This window comes from Phalacrocorax carbo, chromosome 1 (genome assembly GCF_963921805.1).
Source record: "Phalacrocorax carbo chromosome 1, bPhaCar2.1, whole genome shotgun sequence".
Lineage (NCBI taxonomy): Eukaryota > Metazoa > Chordata > Aves > Suliformes > Phalacrocoracidae > Phalacrocorax > Phalacrocorax carbo.
In genome coordinates, this window is record NC_087513.1 from 57,347,236 (window position 1) to 57,367,693 (window position 20,458).

Genomic DNA, 20,458 nt, shown 5'->3' on the forward strand with positions numbered 1-20,458 from the left:
TAGAAGTAGCCTTGTTTATTCCAGTCTTTTTTTTTTTTAATCATGTCATCCTTTATTATCTAGAAAGAATTACTTATTTCACAATCACCTATTAAAATGATCACAAAGAAAATGAAGCTTATGGTGCTTGGACTGCTATCGCGTACTGTATTTGTATAGTTGACATACTTAGAGATTATTTATTTTTCATTTAGAAAAATGCCCATGCCTGAATTCTCTAGTCTGTGTTTTGATCCTATTAAGTTGTCTTTGGCACCTTTTCTTCTCCAGTCACATGCAGCCTGTTGTGATTCTGACTTGACCTGGCACCTCTGTAATATCAATAGGCACAGACCTCAAATTCATTATTTCCTCCAGAGTTGCAACGTTGAACCGTGGTCTGGACAGGACATCTTGATGCACAGAAGGGAGATCTCTAATCCTATACCCTATCCTTAATGATTAACTCAAGGTACATTAGCAATCGCAAAATCTGTGTCTTTTTAATGCAGGATCACTCCCAACAGTGTAGTATCGAGTTATTTTGTCAGGGCTTTGCCTAAGGATCTCAAGACTAGGACAGAGACATCACTCGGCCTTACAGTACCATCTCTGTTCCTTCCAGTAGTTCCAATTTAACAACGGAGCCCTCTTGTTACTCCAATCTGAACTATGAAGCTTGGCTGGTCTGATATTTTGCCAGTCCTACCCGGAGACCCACTGTCTGCATAGAGCTTTTGCAGTTCCTCTTAGTTCTGACCAAAGAGATGGAAAACATAGGCAAGGTTTTTTGCTTTATGTAAAACTCAGCCTGCCCCAACATATGCACACAGTTTCAGGCACGATCACAAGTTGGACATGGCATTCAAAGAAGCATACCAGAAACACTGCAGATAAATGAGAGATTTGGACCAGAAGTGGCAAAACGATAAGCAGGAATTCCTTAAGTACAAAAAAAAAAATATTGTGTGGATTCATCCTACCGTGTTCTGATAACCTGAATTGGATTCTGATATTCTTTTCTTTTGCTAGAGGTATAAGCCATTAGCTAACTATGGTTTTCAGAAGAGCTTTCAGATGTAGAGAAAGAGGAGGGAGCTGTGACACGTCGAGTTCGTTAGTACAGATTCCATGGGGCACGTTAAAGCAGCATGGCCTTTTCCTGAGGTTGGCTGAGGTGGAATCCGTTTGCCTGGCCCTTCCTCACAGAAAGGTTTTCATCAGGTTTTGCTGTGGATGCGGTGATCATTAATTCTAATGTGTCTAAGGGTGTACCTAGAGTGAGACATCTATGCAAGGCTATCACAATTTGTGGATTTGGGTAATTTTGGGGATGTAATAGCTAACATAACTTCCAAAGTGGTGTTGAACTCACTCTGTATATTCTTTTGCTGTAGGAGACAGAAGAAAGTTTCTATCTTGTTAATACTTGGATTGCCTTTGAAATATTCAGTATTCTTTCTCTCTCTCTCCCCCCCTCACTCCACAACATGTATTTTCAACTTTACGGGGGAAAGGGGAACCACCCAAAAAACAGCAATTGCTGCTAGAGAAGGGAGAGCGGGAGAGCTGAAGAGTATGAAGAAATTGCTGCATTTTTGCCCAGAAGCATTCTGCAGTTCTGGGAAGATTTCAGGTATGTCACAGTTTTAGTGTGGGACCAGCTGTAAGTGAAATGCATTCCTATGGAAACCAGAAGGCCCAGTTCTTCCAAAACAAAGCAGACATAAATGTATGCTCATATCCCAGGCTGAATCTTCATGGGTTAGATTCTGGAAGGCCAAATATCAGATTATTCTGTCCTGGTTAAGAACAGGCAAATAGCCAACTTGAAAGTTGAGAGAAGGCATTAGCCTTTATATTTGACTCTAGTCCATTTGATCCACATAAACCTGAATCAAAACCAAAACCAGCCAACCAAAAAAACACCCACACGACTTCCCTACTGCAACCATGGATTGAAATGGATAGTGAAGATGAGAAAATCAGCTGGATACTTAGTATTTTTATGGCAGTGGTTTGACCTGGCTCTTGTCTTGTCCAAATTGGGATGAGCTCTCAAGTGAGTAGAAATGCGCAACACAGTGGTATGTCCTTCTGCCAGTGCCTGACCTGCAGCTGGAGGTGCACTGGTCAGCCGCAGAGCCTGTCAGAGGGAAGGAGCAGGCTCTGGGATGCCTCAGCTCCCTTGGCTGGCGTGTAATGTGATGGGGTATGTGGGGTTATTGCATAACGCCATCTGGAAGCCAAATCAGCAGTTAATGATCACACATTTTGAAGATGTAGAACGTAATTTATTGCCCAAAGTAGCACTTTGGGGTGGGAAATGATCTTCAGATTCTGTGCAGTCATTGACCCCTCTGAGAACAATTTCACGAACCAGAAGGATAATGGAGGGAAGGTTGTTTACAGAGGCATTAGCTGCTTCAGAGCCGTTCAGCAGCACCAGAAGGATTACTCTCTGCATGCATATTCTGTTCTGGAATAAAAACATACTTTGGGAAGGAATTTGTCTTTAAAGGACTGTCTGCCTAAGTGCTCTTCTGGAATAGCTCTTGTGGAAAAAAAACGGTTTTCAAAAGCAGCGCCAGCCAGTTCCTTTGTATAGATGAAGCCTTGGGCACCCAGAGTTAGACTTTAGGTACTTAAATAAATTGCTTAATGTCCCAAATGGGAACCCTGCGAGCACTCCTGCCGTGTGCTGACGGCAGTTAGGGGCTGTGGGTTTTGTTGCTTGGTTTCCTTCCACGGGGGGAGGGTGGGGAACTTTTCACAAGCACCTTGAAACAAGCTCAGATGCTGCTCCTATCCCTTAACCCCCCACCCACCAGGGCAGCGACCCCGAGGGGCAGCTGACAACTCCTCCTGCTCACAGGACACCCACGTCTCCTTCCCGTGCAGTCCCATACTGAGTGTGCTACCAAAGGCGAGCTAAAAAGGTGTGATTGCTTTCCACATACTGTCTCCAAGAAGACTGCAAACTTGTATAAGTGTTCATATCCTAAAAAGCACCTTTTCCATCCTTTTAAAATGGCAGATTAAGTCATGTGTATGACTCAGCCTCATTTTCTTGTCCTGTGACTTCAGGCAAGTCACTTCTTTTCCAGCTTTTGGAAACAGATGCTCTCCTGACGGGTTTTGACCATCCAATCCAAAAATGCCACGTGCCTTTTTGAGGAAGGTGTGCGTGTGGCACCCTGATAAAATAAAGCTGAGCTGCGTTGAACTGAACGCCCTCCAAACCAACACCACTCCACGTTTTTAATTAAGCCTGTCTTTTCCAGCTGTGAAATGAGGCTAATACGATATTCCTTAGAGATGGCAAATATAGTAGTTGATAAATTTTAGAAGGCAAAATAATTGAAGGCAATAATTCAACCGCGTGTCAGCGCGGGGGCAGTCCCCGCTCCTGTCAGGAGCCTGCGCGCCGCCCCCACGCTGGCGGCAGGGGGTACTCCAGCGCGAGCGGGCGGGCGGGCAGCGCGCGGCGGTAAGGCCGCCCCCCTCCCGCTGCGGCGGGAAAAGCCTCGGATCTGTTCCCTCAGGCAGGGGAAGGCGGGCAGGGTTGGGCTGGCTTAGGGAGCTCGGAGCCCTCCGCGCTGGGGTGCTGTAACCACTCGCACTCCCCGAAGTGCCTGCGGATGAGCTAGGTTTTCATTCTTGGTGTAAATTTGAGGGGGGAATTTTGGCGCTCCACGGGGGAGGGGAAATTCTGCAGTGCCTCACCCTTTGGGAACAGAAATTTACATCCCCTGAAAAGGCAGCTGGCAAGGAAAAGGCAAATCTGTGTGTTGATACATGATTAATCATTTATTTTCCTCTGAGTCAATAGATGTGAAATTCCACCATGGCGCCCCTCGGGGCAGGTCAGATTGCCTGCTGCCCCAGGGGCAGGGGCCCAAACTCTGCTCCAGTCAAGTCAGCTGAGGTCCTTCTGCCAGTTCAAAGCCAGCTCATTAAACCCAATGCTATGTGCTGGGGCCTGGTCCCTGTCACACCGACAGTCTCTATGTGTTAAATGGAGCACAGCACGCAGCTCTTCCTCACTTATCCTAATGAAGAGGTCCCAAGGCGGTAACAGCAGGGTTGGGGCACCTGAGGTGGCACAAAAGTGTTTGTGTTTCCCCACAAATCTCTTTGTTTCTTCATGGATTTGCTCTGTTGTCTCAGACTTCCACCCTTTTATCTCGTTCATTGCAGGCAGCCGTGGCTGAAATCCTCTGGGTCTTTGGTGTGCCAACGTAGCTGCAACAGGAGGACTTTCCACTATACAGGAGGATTTTTTTCATCCCTAAAGCTTGTAGTAGGGTGCAGTATAATTTCTCCATTTTGCCTTGTAGCCCGCAGGAAGGCACAGGTCTGGGTCTGCCTCTTTTTTCTGCTGTGAGATGCCAGTTACCTAAGGATGGGGAGTGGGAGAACAATCCCATGACCTGTTCAGCTGTGTATGAAGTGCAGGGTTATGTGCATTTCAGGAGGATATTTTTAATGGAGAAGATGTAATACAATTGTAATGCCTTTTGCATTACTTGTTTTTCTTCCTTCGGTATTTGAAGTAAAGGGGTTTTTAAGATCTCTTCAAGTATTTTTAAATTAATGTTTGACTGTAATTATTTTTCTGACTGATATAAAGCATGATGTGAAGACATGATTTCTCATTCCATCATTGTCAGGGTCCTGAAATAGAAGTGAAATATATCCTGATACTACAGAAACAACTGATTTTAACAGAAGTGACTCCATTGTATTTTCACTCCAAAACCAAATAAGATCATTCTAAAATTATATTTTCTTTCTCACTTCTTGCATCTTCTGTATACACAAGATTCTTGCAAGTAAATTAGGCAGACCTTAAGTATCCACTCAGAAGCTGAAAAAAAGCTATTTGCAGATCTTTAGTCTAAATTATCCCATCCTCTGTTAGACATAGCCCATCTTGTACTTCATACTAAACCCATCTTACCTTTCATGGATTTTATTAACAAGGATGAGCAAGCAAACGTATATAGACACCTGGATGAGGTAGTTTGTAAAAGTTTTGAACAGCCGTAGCTAGAACAGTGAAGACAAGCTCACAATTAAGACAGAAGCAACCTATCCATTTACAAAATCACAAAACTGATACAGCAGGTCATAAGGTCATATTTCTAAGGAACTACTTTGTATTCATTTTTTCTTGCATTCATAAAATTTAAGTAGATAATATTTAGGGATTTATTTGACCATATTATAGATAAGTGCCTATTCTGGCTTTAGGCCTTGCTTATAGGAAGTCACATAAAGAGGGCAGTGAGGCTGTAGTGGAGTACAGGCATGGCAAGTTAACTGTGAAAACCCATGAAATAAGCTCTCTGTGTATATTTTTGCATAACAGAAGCCTCAGATTTTTATTACCCTTTTTTTATTCTCTTCATGCGAGCATATATATCTTACAGGCGACACTTGCAAATCTTCAGGATTTATTAGGCATTCTGAACTCCAGCAAGAAGTTGAGAACAAATACAGCTTTATAGTCTACTCTCAAGGTACGTGACTAAGGAGCTGTAGCCTTCTCAATAGCACTGTATTGTGGGCTTTCTGTCACATAGAGATGGGGAAGCTGAGATGTTGCGTTGCCTTTCCACTACCCTGTCTGCAACTCTGCTGATTTTTGTTATAAAAATACAGACTACCTTTAACTTTCTTACCAGAATAAATTCCACTAATGATAAATCATTTAAAAAGTTCCCACCTCCAAACCTGTACTCTGACCCAAGACTCTCGCAAGGGAATGAGATCTCTTTTCCTAATATCTGTTAAACCCTTTCTAGTCAAACTGGTTCATCTGAGAGTAATGCAGCAGATTTTCTCCTTTTGGTCTGGTAGACCTGAAAGCGAAGAGTTGGAAGCAGAATCCGAGTTTAAATCCATATGTGATGGCATACTGAGAGGTTCAAGGACGTCTTAAAAGTCCTTTTGTAGTAATTTATTCATTTATTGCCACCCCAATACTATCTTTGTTTGCATTTCCCAGTAGCGATCAATACTTTATTACCTGCTTTTTCATGATGAAGACCATGGAGGATCAAGTAGTCCAAGAAGAACCAGGATACCAGGATGATGAGGTAAATTTATGGTTCATTGAAAACTATGTACAGCAAGTCTTGTTTGAAGGCATTTTGACAGTGTTATGAAATCCACGGAGAGACAGGAGGTCCCCAAAGACCATCAAGGAGTTCAGTGCATTTACAATTTTGTTCCAGTCTAATACCAAGAAAATCTCACTCTCCCAGTCCCTGTACAGCCTTGCTGTTCAAGTGCCTGTCATTAACCTTTCAAAAGCTATGCACAGTTTTTAATGGGATTATAATTATTTCATTAGATTTCACACTTTTATCAGTTAATTTTATGCTTCCAAGGAATGGCCATCAGCCTGAAAAGGCTGAGGACCTGTGGTGGAAAAAATCAAGATTATGATGATCGTAACACAGGTTTTGTTAGCACAGTAGAGGATTGCTTGCCTCTGAGGATACACTTTATGAAGAAGGTGATAGGAAGTGTGTGGGCCTTCTTGGCTCACTATGGCTTTGCTTATTCGGGTAGTCCAACAAGTTATATGTTATTAGGGAAAATAATTTAAATGTTTACAAATTTTAAAAAGACACATAGTGAGACAGATGTAATTACAAGAAAAAGCAAAATCCTTCTTTTCTGCATTTTTTTTTTTAGGAATCCTTTTTTCAGGATATTGACCTGCTACAGAAGCATGGCATTGTAAGTATTACCAATGACTTTAGCACACAGATTTGCCCACATAAATCTATTTTAAGGTCATTCTTCCAAAAGTGTATACACATCGATACAAATAACTGAAATTCCTCCTTGCAGTAAATTTTAAATCAGTCATGTGAAGACAAATTTTGCCTTTGGTTTTCAGAAAATCTCATTCCCATCAGATTCCTAAATAAAGTGACAAGTTATTCAAAGTATTTAGCACCCAGCACTCTTGAAAAACCAACTACTTGCTAATTTATTTGAAAACTGTGTGATAGATTACTTCCTGTTCCTGCCAATCTTAGTAATTACTCCTGCATTTTTGGTGCCTGTGAAATTACACTGTGACAATTGTTGCTATACTATTTTCAGTATGCTGGTGAAGGGGGTAGAGTGGGAGTGAAGAAAATATTAGTAGTTAGAGAAATAAGTGGTTAGTTTTCTTCATCAAATATGAATTCCTATAATAGTTATCATCATCATTATCACATAAACATCAACTATTTCTTTGAATTACTATTATTGTATGTTTATCCAGGAGCCTGTCTCATGGATCAGAACACTATTACATTCAGTGTTATAGAAGCAGAACAAAAAGTTGGGTTTGCCCAAAGTAATGTAAGATTTAACTCTAATATAAATGACTACAGACAGATACAGACAGGGAGGACACAGACGTAATGAGACAGCACGAGTCCAGACTATAGTTACTGGGCTCAGCATGTCAGCAGCATAATTGTCAACTTTTTTTATTGGCAATTCATTGACAGTTTTAACAAGAGTTCTGAGGAAGGATCATGAGACTGGGAGCTCTAACTAGGGGGCAACATAGAAAAAATACACAAATTCCTGTATTAAAAATTTTACAAGTTGAGCAAAGAGGCTGACTTCATGAGCTGGAAGGGAGCTGTACTAGCCTGTCAGTATTAAATGCGGCATGGTATGCAGAGAACAATAATAAGGTATGAAAGATCTCGAAAATAAAGAATAATGACTTAAGCTGTTCTGGCTTAATGAGGATAATGATGGTTTCCTGCTCCTTTTTTTTTTTTTTTCTTCCAAGTGATTATTCTCATATCCCAGGGGAAGTTTTTGTTCTCAGCTGTGCCAGTTGAAATTTCTGTGCAAACATATGATGACCCATATCTGTTAAATTAATTTGCTTAAATAAATAGTTTTTGTGGGTTTAGAATCTTTTTCCTAGGAGTAGAGAGAGACATATTTACTAGATCTGACAGTGTGGCCACAAAGAGAGTCTGATTAGCACAGCCTAGGCTGTGGTTTGATGTTCAAAAGCGTTTGGTAGGAACTAAGGTGCTGAGACCCCGCAGCCTTTGCTGAGTGCTCCTGCCACTGGAGTATGCTATCCCTTCTTCTGGCACATCTGTTCTTATAGTCACCCTGTGAACTGTATTTGTGAAAGAATTAGTCCCCAAATTATCACAACAAAAAATGTGGTTCAGTTTTTTTGTTTGTAAATTCTCAGTCTGCTCCCTCTTCCACCTCAGAGGCGTACAACCTGGAGGACAGGGCTGCAATGTAAGGGAGAGGATCAGGACAAGCAGCTGGTGTTAGGGGGCAGGCGTGTCAGTATGTTAAGCAAGAGTACTGCGGAGCACCTCGTAGTATTGAACTACAGTCTAAGAAGGAGTATATCCTAGGACGTTGGTTGGTACATGAGCTGTTGGTGAAAGGTGAATCAGTGACCCTGATCTCTGGATTCGGAGAGACCAGGAACTTCCATAACCAGGTTTACCACACAGAGACTTATAATGCATAACAGCCTTAAGGCTGATGTGACCAGGAAGACACAGCCACTGGAGAAATGCAGAAGCAGGGTAATGCGTTTAAATTGTTGGTCTAGAAAAAAAGCTCTTTGCAGGAGTAGTCTGTTGTCTTAATAGAAGAACACAATAACCCACCTCAATCCTTTTTATATTTCTGGTTATTACATTCTTTTGGGTGGAAGAGTCATTTTTATTCGTGACCGATTTTACCTCATCCATCTCTATTAATGTAGTAATCCAAAACACCTCACAGGATGAGAAATAAGCTTCCCAATGAACATGACTAATTTCTAGCGTAGCTCCCCCCTTCTTACGTCTTATGCACCCACACGATCTAGATAAATAGATGACACATCCAGTTCATAGTTCTTTTCAAGGAAAAAACCTTGGCTGGAGATGGTAAATTGAAGCATTATCCCAAACTTTTTACATGGTATGTTTTCTTGTGAGTAATCTATTGCTTGCCTTTAAGTTTCCAGTGATGCCAGAATCATAAAATGAGGTGAGAGAAGGCAAAATGTGTCAGTAGGGCAAAGTCATGCTGTACCCAATTTATGAAAAACTAATAATCTCATTCCAGCCCAAAGTGTTGGTTGGATCTGGAGGATATATATGTGTGTTAAACTGGACATACTGTGACCATGCAGAAACAGCACAGCAGTTAAGAGTCAGCTTCCAATGGTCCTTGCAATTCAGCTCCCCATTATCCATGACCAGATTATCAGCTTTACAGATTATCTGTGTGAAGGGACCAAGGACAGATTGAGTGTCGCAGGCTTTACTAGGTTGGGCTCCACGCTATCTGAAATAATCCGTACTGTTTCTTTACTACCAGCTTGGATCTAGAAAGACTGGCACTGAACAGGGACAAGTAAGTACAACTGGACCTAAGACACCTCTCTCTCAAAAGCACCAGGTTGTCTCTACACCATGATCCTTCATACTGATATTACTCAAAATTTTCTGTTGTTGGTGTCATAACAAAGAGTACTGTAAATCTATTTCTTTCTTGGTGAAAACACACACACATATGAATGTATAGCAAAACGTGTTTCAGCTATTTTCTTCGCCTTCCAGTTGTTAACTGTCACGGGTACTCAGAGAAAGGAACTTTCTTCACAGAATGTAGCAGATATTAAAAAACTGAAGTCAGTTGGGATCTGCACGATCAAAGGAATCCAGATGACCACAAGACGGGCACTGTGCAACATAAAAGGGCTTTCAGAGGCCAAAGTGGACAAGATTAAAGAAGCCGCAAACAAGCTTATTGTAAGCCAGTCACTTTCCTGATGTTTAAACTTAATGCTGGCCTCTCCAAGATGCTGTGCAATTTTTCTCTTAACAGATCTTTTCACCACATCATCGAGATAATTTTGAAAATTATTCTGCTTGTTATTCTAAAGGAATAATACTTTACAACAACCAGACAAACTCTGTGGTGCTTTTCATACATAACCTGTGTAAATGAGGCTAGGGTGCAGAGAAGATATTTCTGTGGGATATTGCACTTTACCTTCAGGTTAAAGGTAAAACAAACCTCTCATGTTCTCTTTGGTCTTCCTTAGGAACCAGGCTTCCTGACCGCCTTTGAGTACAGTGAAAAACGGAAGATGGTATTTCATATTACTACTGGCAGCCAGGAATTTGAGTAAGCTGATCTCTGCTTAAATCCTTCCTTAGTCCAAATTGTTCCAATAATCACATTTATTGCCTTTAATGAGTCACAAAAATATAAAAGAACACATATTCAGCTAGGACACATAGGTTACTTTGCATTTGGAGCTAGTGTTGGCTCAAAGATGCCTGCATCAGTAAGCAACAAAAACAACCCGTTTTCTGAGGGGAAACTGGACTTTGTACAGTCATTGTAAATAAACAGTGTTTGCATCCAGAAATCCTGAACGTACCATAATTTTTTCACCTAGTCAAAACAACCTGCAGGCCTCAGATCAAAATTATAAGACTTCAAGACCTCCCTTGAGATATTTTTATGGAATGTTATATTTTCAAAGGTATTTTCTCTTTTCTTTCTTTCCAGTAATAATTTCTATAGATCTTTTTCTTGCACTGAGAAAAGAAGGATGAGACAGAGTTAATTCTTTATGAATCAGTGACCATTTAGTGCCCGGCACTTAATGCATCAAGTGAAGGCCTTTAAGGCAGAAATAATTTTTCTTAAAGTAGCAAAAATTTCTCTTTTTTGCTTTCCTCTTGTGATTTTGTGGGTTTAACTACATCATAATCCTCTCCCTTTCTCCAGTAAGCTTCTGGGTGGTGGGATTGAAAGCATGGCAATCACTGAGGCCTTTGGAGGTGAGAAAACCATGTTAAATGAGTATTACTGAACAAAGAATTGCAACTGAGTTTAGATTTTAAATCAAGCTGGATTACTTCTATCAAATTTATCACACTCTAGTCATAAAGACCGGTACCTGCATGAGGGTAAGAAGAAAGAATTCACTTTGCTTAGTGTTTTCCCTTTTTTCCTCTTCATTTGCTTGCAGACTAAGTTTGAGCTGAGTAATCATTAGACTTGGGGCATGCTGACTCAGTACAACATAGCATTATTAACGTTATTAGTAACATGTCATACAGGAAAGATTTCCCTGATGCAGTCTGTGTTCCTTTCCGGTAACAAAACTGCCACAAAAGATATTTTATTTATGCACACTTAGGACACATTGCATTTTGTATAAGATTTTGAAATCACAGATAAGCTACTATTATAGTAAATTTGATCAGTTAGTGGTTAACACTTCAACAACAGTAAGAGTTCATAAAGCACAGTACTCTTCCCTTTAGAAAAGATAAATGGCAGACTGACGTAATTTGATATAATGAGATTAGTAAACTCATAAGCTTCTCCATGATCATTTTACTGAATATGAAATGGGCCAGGTCAGTGGAATCGACCATTTCTTACCCCGCCTTCCCCCCTTAACGCTTTTACATAGGTGCCATGTGGTTTTAACTTCTACACAGAAAAGAATAAATAACCTCAGCAGTGCAGTATGATCAAATTAAAGCATTTCAGATTTTGTTATTCATGTAACACATTTCTACCGTACAGAATATGATTTATAAATTGGGGTTAAATGATTTAAAAAGGTAGAGATAGAGGTGAATTTGGTAAGTAAGAGTGTTCCTAACTGCAGTAACTCCTGAATCTGGGAAACTCAGAAAAATAAACCCTGACTTTTTTCTTTATTTAACAGAGTTCAGGACAGGCAAAACCCAGCTATCTCACACCCTTTGTGGTAGGTGTACTCCCTTAAAACAGACAGCCGTTTCTTCTCCATTCTTTACAACTGTATCAGAATTAAACACATAGAGATAAGTCAGGATCTTTAGAAATACAGTGAAGCAGACCTTGGTGACTCTTATCTCCATTAATTATCTTTGAGTTGGGAACTTATAAATGATTACTTTTTAATACTGCTTACCTGACATCGAGGTAATTTTTGCCATAAGGAGAGAGAAGATCATAGACTGTCTTGGAGAAACCAGTGAAACACACCATCTGGAAAAGCAGAGCACAAATACAGGTTACAGGCAGACAGGGGCATTGTTCAGAATAGGGCAAAGGCAAGGTTCTTTCTTAGCAACTCTTAATTTCCTGGTTTCAAGAGGTTTTCTTGAATATGACATTCTGAAAGGGCACTGAAGGGTACTTCTGCCTGACTGTAACTGGATAAACAAAGACTTTGGCAATCATCGTATTTGGGCAGTGCCAAATACAGCAAATATCGCTGATTTCCCAGCGATAGATATCTCTCAATGTGTAAACAGTAATAAATAATAACTAACTCATCTATTAATGCTGCTGGAATATAGTTACCAGACACTGGGTAGGCAAACATTCCCTTAAATTAACTCTATATTATAACAGGAATTATGGCACCTTCTGGAAAAATAAGGCTTCTTCTGTTTAGTACAGTCTAATGGTCAGCAGAGTCATTCCCTTTTGCATGAGTAAATCTGAATTGCGTATTTTAGCTTATTCACTCCAAAGAGACTAAACCCACCATCAATAACTATTCACATATCAGGAAAAATTCATATCCAAAGAATTTTTGATCGTATGAGTTACAGCTGGAAAAAAAGCCTAAGTCACTACCATTCCTTTGGGCAGAGGATTAAGAGGACACTTTGTGCGTAAGAACCTATTAATAATGCCCTAACCTATATTCAATTAAAAATATACAGATTTAGTGGTGGTACTGAGTAAAGCACAATTCTGACACCATTAATTAAGTCTCATCTGATCCCCAGTCCAGAAAAGTGAGCTGCTTGAGTTGCTTGTCAGGCTGGCAGTACGTCTTGAGATGCTCATGATTTCCACGTTGATTAAAACTGGTGGTTCTTTGTGATACGGATAAGTAGTTGTATTTTATTAAAAAATAATAATAAAGGGAGTCAGAAAATATTTTCCCCTGCTTTTTCATTTTGATCGTCTATGATTCACTGTAGTGACAGCTCAGCTTCCAGGACCAAATGGCTACACAGGTGGAAAGATTATCTTCATCGATACTGAAAACACTTTGTATCTTTTGGACTGTTGAAAGCTACAGGTACGATGAACTGGAAAGCCATTTCATTTTGTTCTGAGCAAGTAGGAGGCTCCAGATAGCTTCATACAGGTAAAACATTATGACTGACACAGAAAGCCTGTAGAGCAGAGTGTGTGTCACAGGTGGTGGCTTTTTTCTCTGTCATTTGATGAAATCCAACCTAGAAAAATTAGAGTTAGGATGCAGATTTTATACTAACTGGTTTTTCTGAGATCTAATATGCCTTCTTGATAATGATACAAGTGATAGAAGCTTTTCTGTTTACTTCAAGAGAAGTTCATACAAGTACTAAACACTATTTTTAACACTTCGTATCTGTGGTAGACTGTGTATAAATAGGTTTTGCTCACAGCTAAATTCCTAGAACACAGATATCCATATGTCAACCAACCCTCCCTGCCTCAAACCCTAAACACAAAACAATTATCATCATGAGCCCTAAACTATCTTTAGGGTACGTGGGACAGTGTGAAGAGAAAAAGTCAGTCTTCTCTAGGATCAAAATAAATATTCTTCCTTATTTTTCCATAGCTGTGTTTTGGAACGGAGTTTTATTACTTTCAGAGCATGGTTTGTACAAAGAGAAATCCTTAACTTTGACTAATGTCAGCCGACCAGACCGTCTTCGTGACATTGCTGATCGCTTCGATGTTGACCACGACGCAGTACTTGACAACGTGCTGTACGCACGTGCATATACTAGTAAGACCATTATTGCAACTGTCATGGTATCTGTGTTTTTTCTCTAAGGCTCCCATTTTAATAGTTCTCAGTTTATGAACTGAGATTGCCCACTGAGGATCATAAAGAATATTTTGTTGCTAACAAAAGAAGTTAGGAGCTTGCTTCCATTTTCTGTTTCTGGTGTCGTACACTGAGCAGACCTGCTCCCTGTAAGTATTCCAGCTCAGCTGCACTACATAAACAATAAAATTTTGCAGTTTGCCACAACATTAAGTGAACTCTGCCATGTCTATGACGGGTGTCAGCATAGCATCTCAGTAAGAGATGCACCAATTAATGTAACCACGATTTCTTGAATGTACGCTAATTCTATAAATGCTGTTGAGAAATTCGCTATGATCTTTTGAATGGAACTTTGTCGGGACAGCTCCAACACACTCCGTCACAAGACATTGCATTAAAACTTCAAGGAAGTTTTAAATGGGACTTTTACTTTGAGAGCACAATATGAACACGAATAATATCATTAATACGATTTCTGTGTGTCATTTGATTCAACATTAAATTCAAATGTTTATATTGATTTTCAGTTCCTAACACAACAAAAAAGTTGTCTTCATGCATAGTTTTGTCATGAAGCTTTTCACAAATAAGTTTTCTTAGGCAAGTGGAAACTGGAACTGGCAGAAGTGCAGGCACTGCTGGTTATTGTAAAGGTAGCGTGTTACTGGGCACTGGATTTGAAACTGCTGGCAGTGAAAATATAAACAGTGCCGATGTTTAAAGTGAATTTTAAAATTCAGGCTTTTGTTGCTTCAGAACTCTTTCTGCTCCTCATTTAATTTGGCAACGGTACTTCCTACCAGGTGAACACCAGATGGAATTGCTTGACTATGTAGCAGCCAAGTTCCATGAGGAAGCTGGTATCTTCAAGCTATTGGTACAAGACTAATTTTTTTTTTGTATGCTTACTGCCTTCAGAATACGTTTTCCTATTTTCTTTCACTATATTTACTTATCTAGAATAATTGCAATGCAGATCATTGACTCCATAATGGCACTTTTCCGTGTGGATTTCAGTGGTCGTGGAGAGTTGGCTGAACGACAACAGAAACTGGCTCAGATGCTGTCAAGGCTCCAAAAAATATCAGAAGGTAAGGGAGACATGGCAAAAATTGGAAAACGTGGACTGGAGTTACTGAAACGGTAGGTGTTGGTAGCACAACCACCTCATAGTCCGAGTGTACCATCAAGTCAGGCACTGTCCCAGGAATCATTCCTCACTTCACACCTCTGTCAGTTACAAAAATATCAAACATATATTATTTCAGGATGACAGGTTAAGGAATCTTTAGAACCATTGAACATTTAAACTTTTCCTAGAAATATTGTTAAGAGAGTCCTAAATGAGAGAATAGGTTGTAGAACAGGACAAATATCCAGTAAGAGAAATTGTCTTCCCCAAATTTTGAGTCTAAATACATGAGAAACATGAAGGACAGAAAAAAGGATGACGGCACAGAGAGATAAAAAAGCCGTGCCCATTGCCATGCTCCCAGTACTTTGCAATGCTCTGAGGGATGATGACAGGATGAATAGGGATCCTCCTCATTGGAATGTCTCAGAAATATCAATAAGGAATGAGTAAATGTTGTAAATAAAAAAAAAAGGGGCAAACGGACAAAGGAGGGGAGGGGGGCTGAGGGGAGGGGGGCTGAGGGGAGGGAGCCAACAGAGAAGATGGGAACTGAGAAAGATTTGGTCAGTGGGATTCTGAAAAGCGCTCATTTTTTGCAGAAGTACTACAGCTGAAGTCACACAGGAGGAAATTCAGGCTGCCTGCTGATTAACTGCAGCCATCAGACATAAAGAATATTTGCTTCTCTTTCATTTGAAATGTGAAGTGCTTCAGCTGCAGCCTTGCTTTTACCATGGATGGGAGAATATTTTGGAATTCTAACTGGATATAGTCCACCTTCTTTGCATTGTGTTCTATTGCAGAATATAACGTGGCTGTGTTTGTGACCAACCAGATGACTGCTGATCCAGGAGCAACTATGACGTAAGCTACCTCTTCTCTGTTTTTCATTTTCTTCTCTTTTGTATTACATATGTAACAGAGATGAGAACTGAGATTGTGTGGAGTAAGAGGCTCCAAGACGAAGGTTCACATTGGTCATTGGTCCCTCTGATACGGTGAATCATTCATCGATGACACCTTTAGGTTTCTCTTGGTTTTTGTAATGAGTTTTTTTTACATTTATCTGCTGCCTGGTGTGATGGCTTCTTTCACTGTGACTTGAATGAAGAGAAACAGCCATAAAAAGTAGTAATAAAGTACCCCATTTTATTTTGGAGCAGCTTTTATATAAAGTTTAAGGTGTGTATTTCTTGAGCCTCTTGAATTCAATGAGAGGAGAATTATGCCAGCATCGAACACCTGAACATCCTATCTTGAGGCAAGGGTGTTAAAGTCCCTTTTTGATATATTTACCTATTTATTATTCATTACTGAGTTCAATATGCCTCATCTGACAGCTAATTGAATTTGCACAGTGAATCATCACAATTTTCTTGCTAATTTAGCTTTCAGGCAGACCCCAAAAAGCCCATTGGGGGCCACATCCTTGCTCATGCTTCAACAACCAGGATTAGCTTGAGGAAAGGGAGAGGGGAGCTGCGTATTGCAAAGATATACGACAGGTAAATCACCTTTCCTTCACAGGAAGGAAGCTGTGTTATAAGCAACTGTAAGGTGACAAAGTTCATAGTCCTGAAACTTAATAACTTGACGGCTGATTCATGGTTTCAAACTAACCATGTTTTGGGATGGTAAGTTGAGAGAAAATCTGAAAAGACAAGCTAATTAACAGACTTAAAGGTGTCTTGCATATTGCATACACTAAATTATGTAATCTTTCATCAAAAATCCTCCTAGATGCTCATCTCTTGAAGAAGACCATCAAATAGTTCGGTAAGACTGGTGGTCCCTTGGCAGGAAAATTCCCAAGCTGTTAATCACTAAGTTTTGCTGACCCAATTAGTATCACTTTACCTGGTAAGCTGTGGCAGACGCAAGTCATTAAAAATTGTCCCAGTGGAACTGCATGGGGAGACCGCTGTTCCTGCTCAGGAACTAAGAAATTGAAATGAGAGTTTGCACAGACAGAATCCTTCCTTCTCTGTTCCACTCCCTGGTGTTTGTCATCTTCCAAGACGTGGATTTCATATTTTCTGATCTTGATAATATCGATCACGTTCTACAGTTTGCACATATGTATAAAGATGTTGAAATGTTCCAGGTTGCTTATACTTGCAACATTTTGGGGAATGTTTCACAACTGCATTTGATGTGGGGAAACCCACAAGTTCCTTGCTTCTGATTTCTTTTTTCCCCCAGCCCTGAGATGCCTGAAAATGAAGCCACATTTGCAATAACTGCTGGAGGGATTGGGGATTCCAAAGAATAGGCAGGAAACCAATGTCATTGTACCGCTGAAAACCACCTGGGTGGTTGGGATGAAGATTTGTGCAAGGTCACCGACTGCCTGGCTGCATTTTTATCTTCTTGGAACCGTTTGAGATATTTTGGGAGGACATTGGGACAAACTCTGTACAGTTCAGTTTAATTGATCTTAATAGAATTTGGTTCAGCTAGGGTCTTCATTTTTCAGTTGAACTTTCAGCAGACAAAAGTTTAAGAAATATGCTTGTGAATTGTTCAAAGAATCCTTTTCCTATATTCTGTGAAAATCAAAGCTGTCCTTTCACATGAGATTAATATACTCTTTTTTTTTTAGTTTCTTTCAAAAAAAGCGTCTATGTGGTAGAATTTAATAGTGTAAAGTGGAAAAGGATTGGAATAAGCTCGGTTATAAAATTGACATAAATAGATGGAAAAGGCAGCGGCAGGAGGAACAGCCCAAGAACTTGATGGACTCTCATGTACTGTAGACAAACAAGTTACTTTAAAAATACATTTTTGGGTGTTTTTATCTCGACTAGGTAATTTTTGTATTTTTATTTAGCATTTTCTACTTTTTGAAGAGAATGTGTTAAAACTGTGAAGTTAAAAATAAAGATGATGAATTAGAACAGCGCTCCCCTTATGTTTGGTGCTTTGAATCAAACCCTGCTCTCAGTATTCTCACTGATCCTTCAGGAGAGAAGTCAGATGGATGAGACCCAGCATTTAAAAATCTTTTCTCTAGTTCTCTAAAGAAACAAATTTTGTGTAATTGCCCTGTCAGTCTCCTAATATAAGCAAGAATATTAATGATGATTATTAAATAGCATTAAATATTATTATTAAATAGTGGAAGAAAACAAAAACAGTGGCTAGATAGGGGAGAGAGGCTGACACCTGTACTTGCACCAAGGGAAAGGCCCTTAGACTTGGCTTGGGAGAGTGTGCCCACAGGCTGGCCAGCACAGGTGTGGCTCCAAACTAGCCAGAGATGTGTGCCATGGGGGGCCAACCAAGAAGCCGGAGGAAAAAGAGAAATGGGAGATCAGGGGACAACATACCAATTCAGTTTGCATTACCTTCAATGCTCATGGAATTACTTGTTTTGAAATAAATTCAACGGTTTGTATATTAGATGCTTTAAGGGAAGGCCTTAGTTTGTCCTCGTGAATAAAAATGCTAATTAGAATGGGTCTAACTTTGGTGTCTGGTTAGAGAGCTTGTCCTCACCAATATAGTAATTTTTAAATTTAGATTTACTATTGCATGTAAGATAACATGAAGTAAAAAGGCACTGATGATCAGGAATTCATCCAAGAAAAGCCTGATGCTCTAGCCAGCGTTCATCTTGTGACAGAGCTAGAGAGTTTGCCTTCCTCAAGTAGCTTCTTAACATATCTGATATTTTTCCACTATTTTTAACTGTGGAGAGAAGTCTAGAGAGACAAAAGCAGGGAGCTTGGTTGATCTGAGAGGGCCAGGAATGGATCAGCTGTTGTTATTTCATGTAACATCTAGTTCTTTTCATGTACCAGTCTTTCCCACAGCAGGCATCCATACCTAACGGCCAAGCACCAGGCGTCTACAGGGTCACTCGACTACCTCCCACCCACTTAGAAAGGTCCAAGCCTCTTCCAGTATTTTATTTTAAGCACCAAGGTTGCTTTTTGCTTTGTCACATACACCATACATATACACAGCAAGTAAAACTAAAATGGTAAACAGTTTTCGTCTTGTTCCAGGCTGTTATTTGTTTCAAGGGTCTGAAAGTAAAAAGGACTTGCTTTCTCTTCTGCCAAGGAACTGATTTTTGATAATCTGATAGCCCAGAAAGCACTGCCGATAGTGTGGCTGTGGTTTGGGCCAGGGCTGGGTTTGGCTAGAGCATGCAGACCACCCGCCAGACGTGGCTTCTTGTGCCAGGACCGACCTACCAGCTGCTTGTTGGTAGGCGCTACTAGCAGAAGCACAGCACACAATAACTTAAGGCCTATGCCACCTAATCGCCTCACGGCTCGTTTTATTTTTTAGCTAGGAGCCTTGGGTTGATGTGGCAACTCAAACACCAGCAAGCCATAAACACGTGCCATGCCCGGCATCCTTTGAGTACTTCAAAACATTCCACTGATCGTAGGCAGTAACACCAGTGGGCGATGAGGTGAATTAAGCCACCAGTTTATTTTCTGGAGGGGCTGCTATGACCATCCTACAGCTATGGTGAAGGGTGTGTGATGGGGGACTGACACCACATCCTATTTTGGGCCCCGTTATGCCATTTTGTCCCGGCCTCCTGTCGCTCGGGCGAACACAAACATCATGGCTGCTGTCGCTCCCGCTCCTGCCCCAGAGCCGAGATCCCCCTATTGATCTGCCAGGGGAAAAAAAAACAAGAAGGAAAAAAAAACAAAAGCGGAGGGATAACCCAAACCCACCGGCCCCGTGCGGGCTCGCCGACCCGAGGGGGCCGTTCCCGACCCCCTCCCGGGCGCGCCGTGCCCCTGCCGCCGCCCCCCGCTCCCCGTTCCCGTTATTGTCTCCTCAGCCCCGCCGCCACGCTCCACGGGGCCAGCGGCCGCGTAGGCGAATGGCCGTATTCCCCAAACTCAACTACGCTGCAAAATTAACGTAATCCTCCGACCCTCCGCCAACCCTGCCTGCACAACCCGCGGAAGAATTTTACGCAAAAAGCGCCGGCTCTTCCTGCCCTACGCCAAACTGAATTACGCAACTTGCGTACGCCGTGTACTTACGTAACGTACGCCTCGGCCTAGGTTTTGCCTACTGTCTAGAAGGGGTTACGGAGTTGACTCCTTGCGTAGTAGACTTTGAGGAATAGGGAGAGCGTTATTCCCCTCCCTCCCTTCCTCACGCGGGTACCTGGCTCAAGTAAAGAACGCTACGCACCTTTCGTAGCCTGCCTGCCGCGCAGAGCACTGCTTCGCCAAGCTAATTTACGGCGTAGTTGGCTTCCGGGAATAGGCGTAGGCATTTTCGAGGGCCGCAGTTTGCGCAGCGCCGGGCCGCCCGTAACGTAACTGGAGCGGGTTGGGGCAGCGGCAGCCATTTTGTGCCGGGAGCCCGGAGGAGGAAGACGCTGGTGTCTCCACACTTCACGGGCCCTGGAGCCGACCGAGAGCCCCGCCGTTCCCTCCGCCGACGTCCAGCGGGTCTCTGACCCACTGACCACCTCTTCTCCTTTTGTATCCCACCAAAGAAGC

General features: G+C 41.3%; 1 protein-coding gene and 1 long non-coding RNA gene across 5 annotated transcripts; one reads left to right on the forward strand and one right to left on the reverse strand.

Annotated features, from left to right (window-relative positions):
* Positions 1-3,766: 3,766 nt before the first annotated feature.
* LOC135313897 (uncharacterized) lies at positions 3,767-20,231 on the reverse strand. The gene is made up of 3 exons (XR_010373393.1): positions 20,145-20,231; positions 11,963-12,039; positions 3,767-4,656 (listed from the first exon to the last, which is right to left on the reverse strand). It is a non-coding gene; the product is annotated as an uncharacterized LOC135313897 (long non-coding RNA).
* Positions 4,198-17,873, forward strand: DMC1 (DNA meiotic recombinase 1). 4 transcript variants are annotated; one of them, XM_064454340.1, is made up of 15 exons: positions 4,198-4,287; positions 5,415-5,504; positions 5,993-6,083; positions 6,688-6,732; positions 9,642-9,788; positions 10,085-10,167; positions 10,780-10,832; positions 11,735-11,776; positions 12,990-13,062; positions 13,701-13,792; positions 14,641-14,714; positions 14,814-14,928; positions 15,776-15,836; positions 16,361-16,477; positions 17,175-17,873. In XM_064454340.1, the coding sequence occupies exons 3-15, from the start codon at positions 6,024-6,026 to the stop codon at positions 17,242-17,244; spliced, it is 1,032 nt and encodes a 343-aa protein (XP_064310410.1). In that variant the 5' UTR covers positions 4,198-4,287; positions 5,415-5,504; positions 5,993-6,023; the 3' UTR covers positions 17,245-17,873. The 4 variants fall into 4 exon arrangements, with proteins under 4 accessions (XP_064310410.1, XP_064310418.1, XP_064310433.1 ...); XM_064454348.1 differs by having other exon boundaries at positions 5,996-6,083; XM_064454363.1 differs by lacking the exon at positions 16,361-16,477.
* Positions 20,232-20,458: the final 227 nt, after the last annotated feature.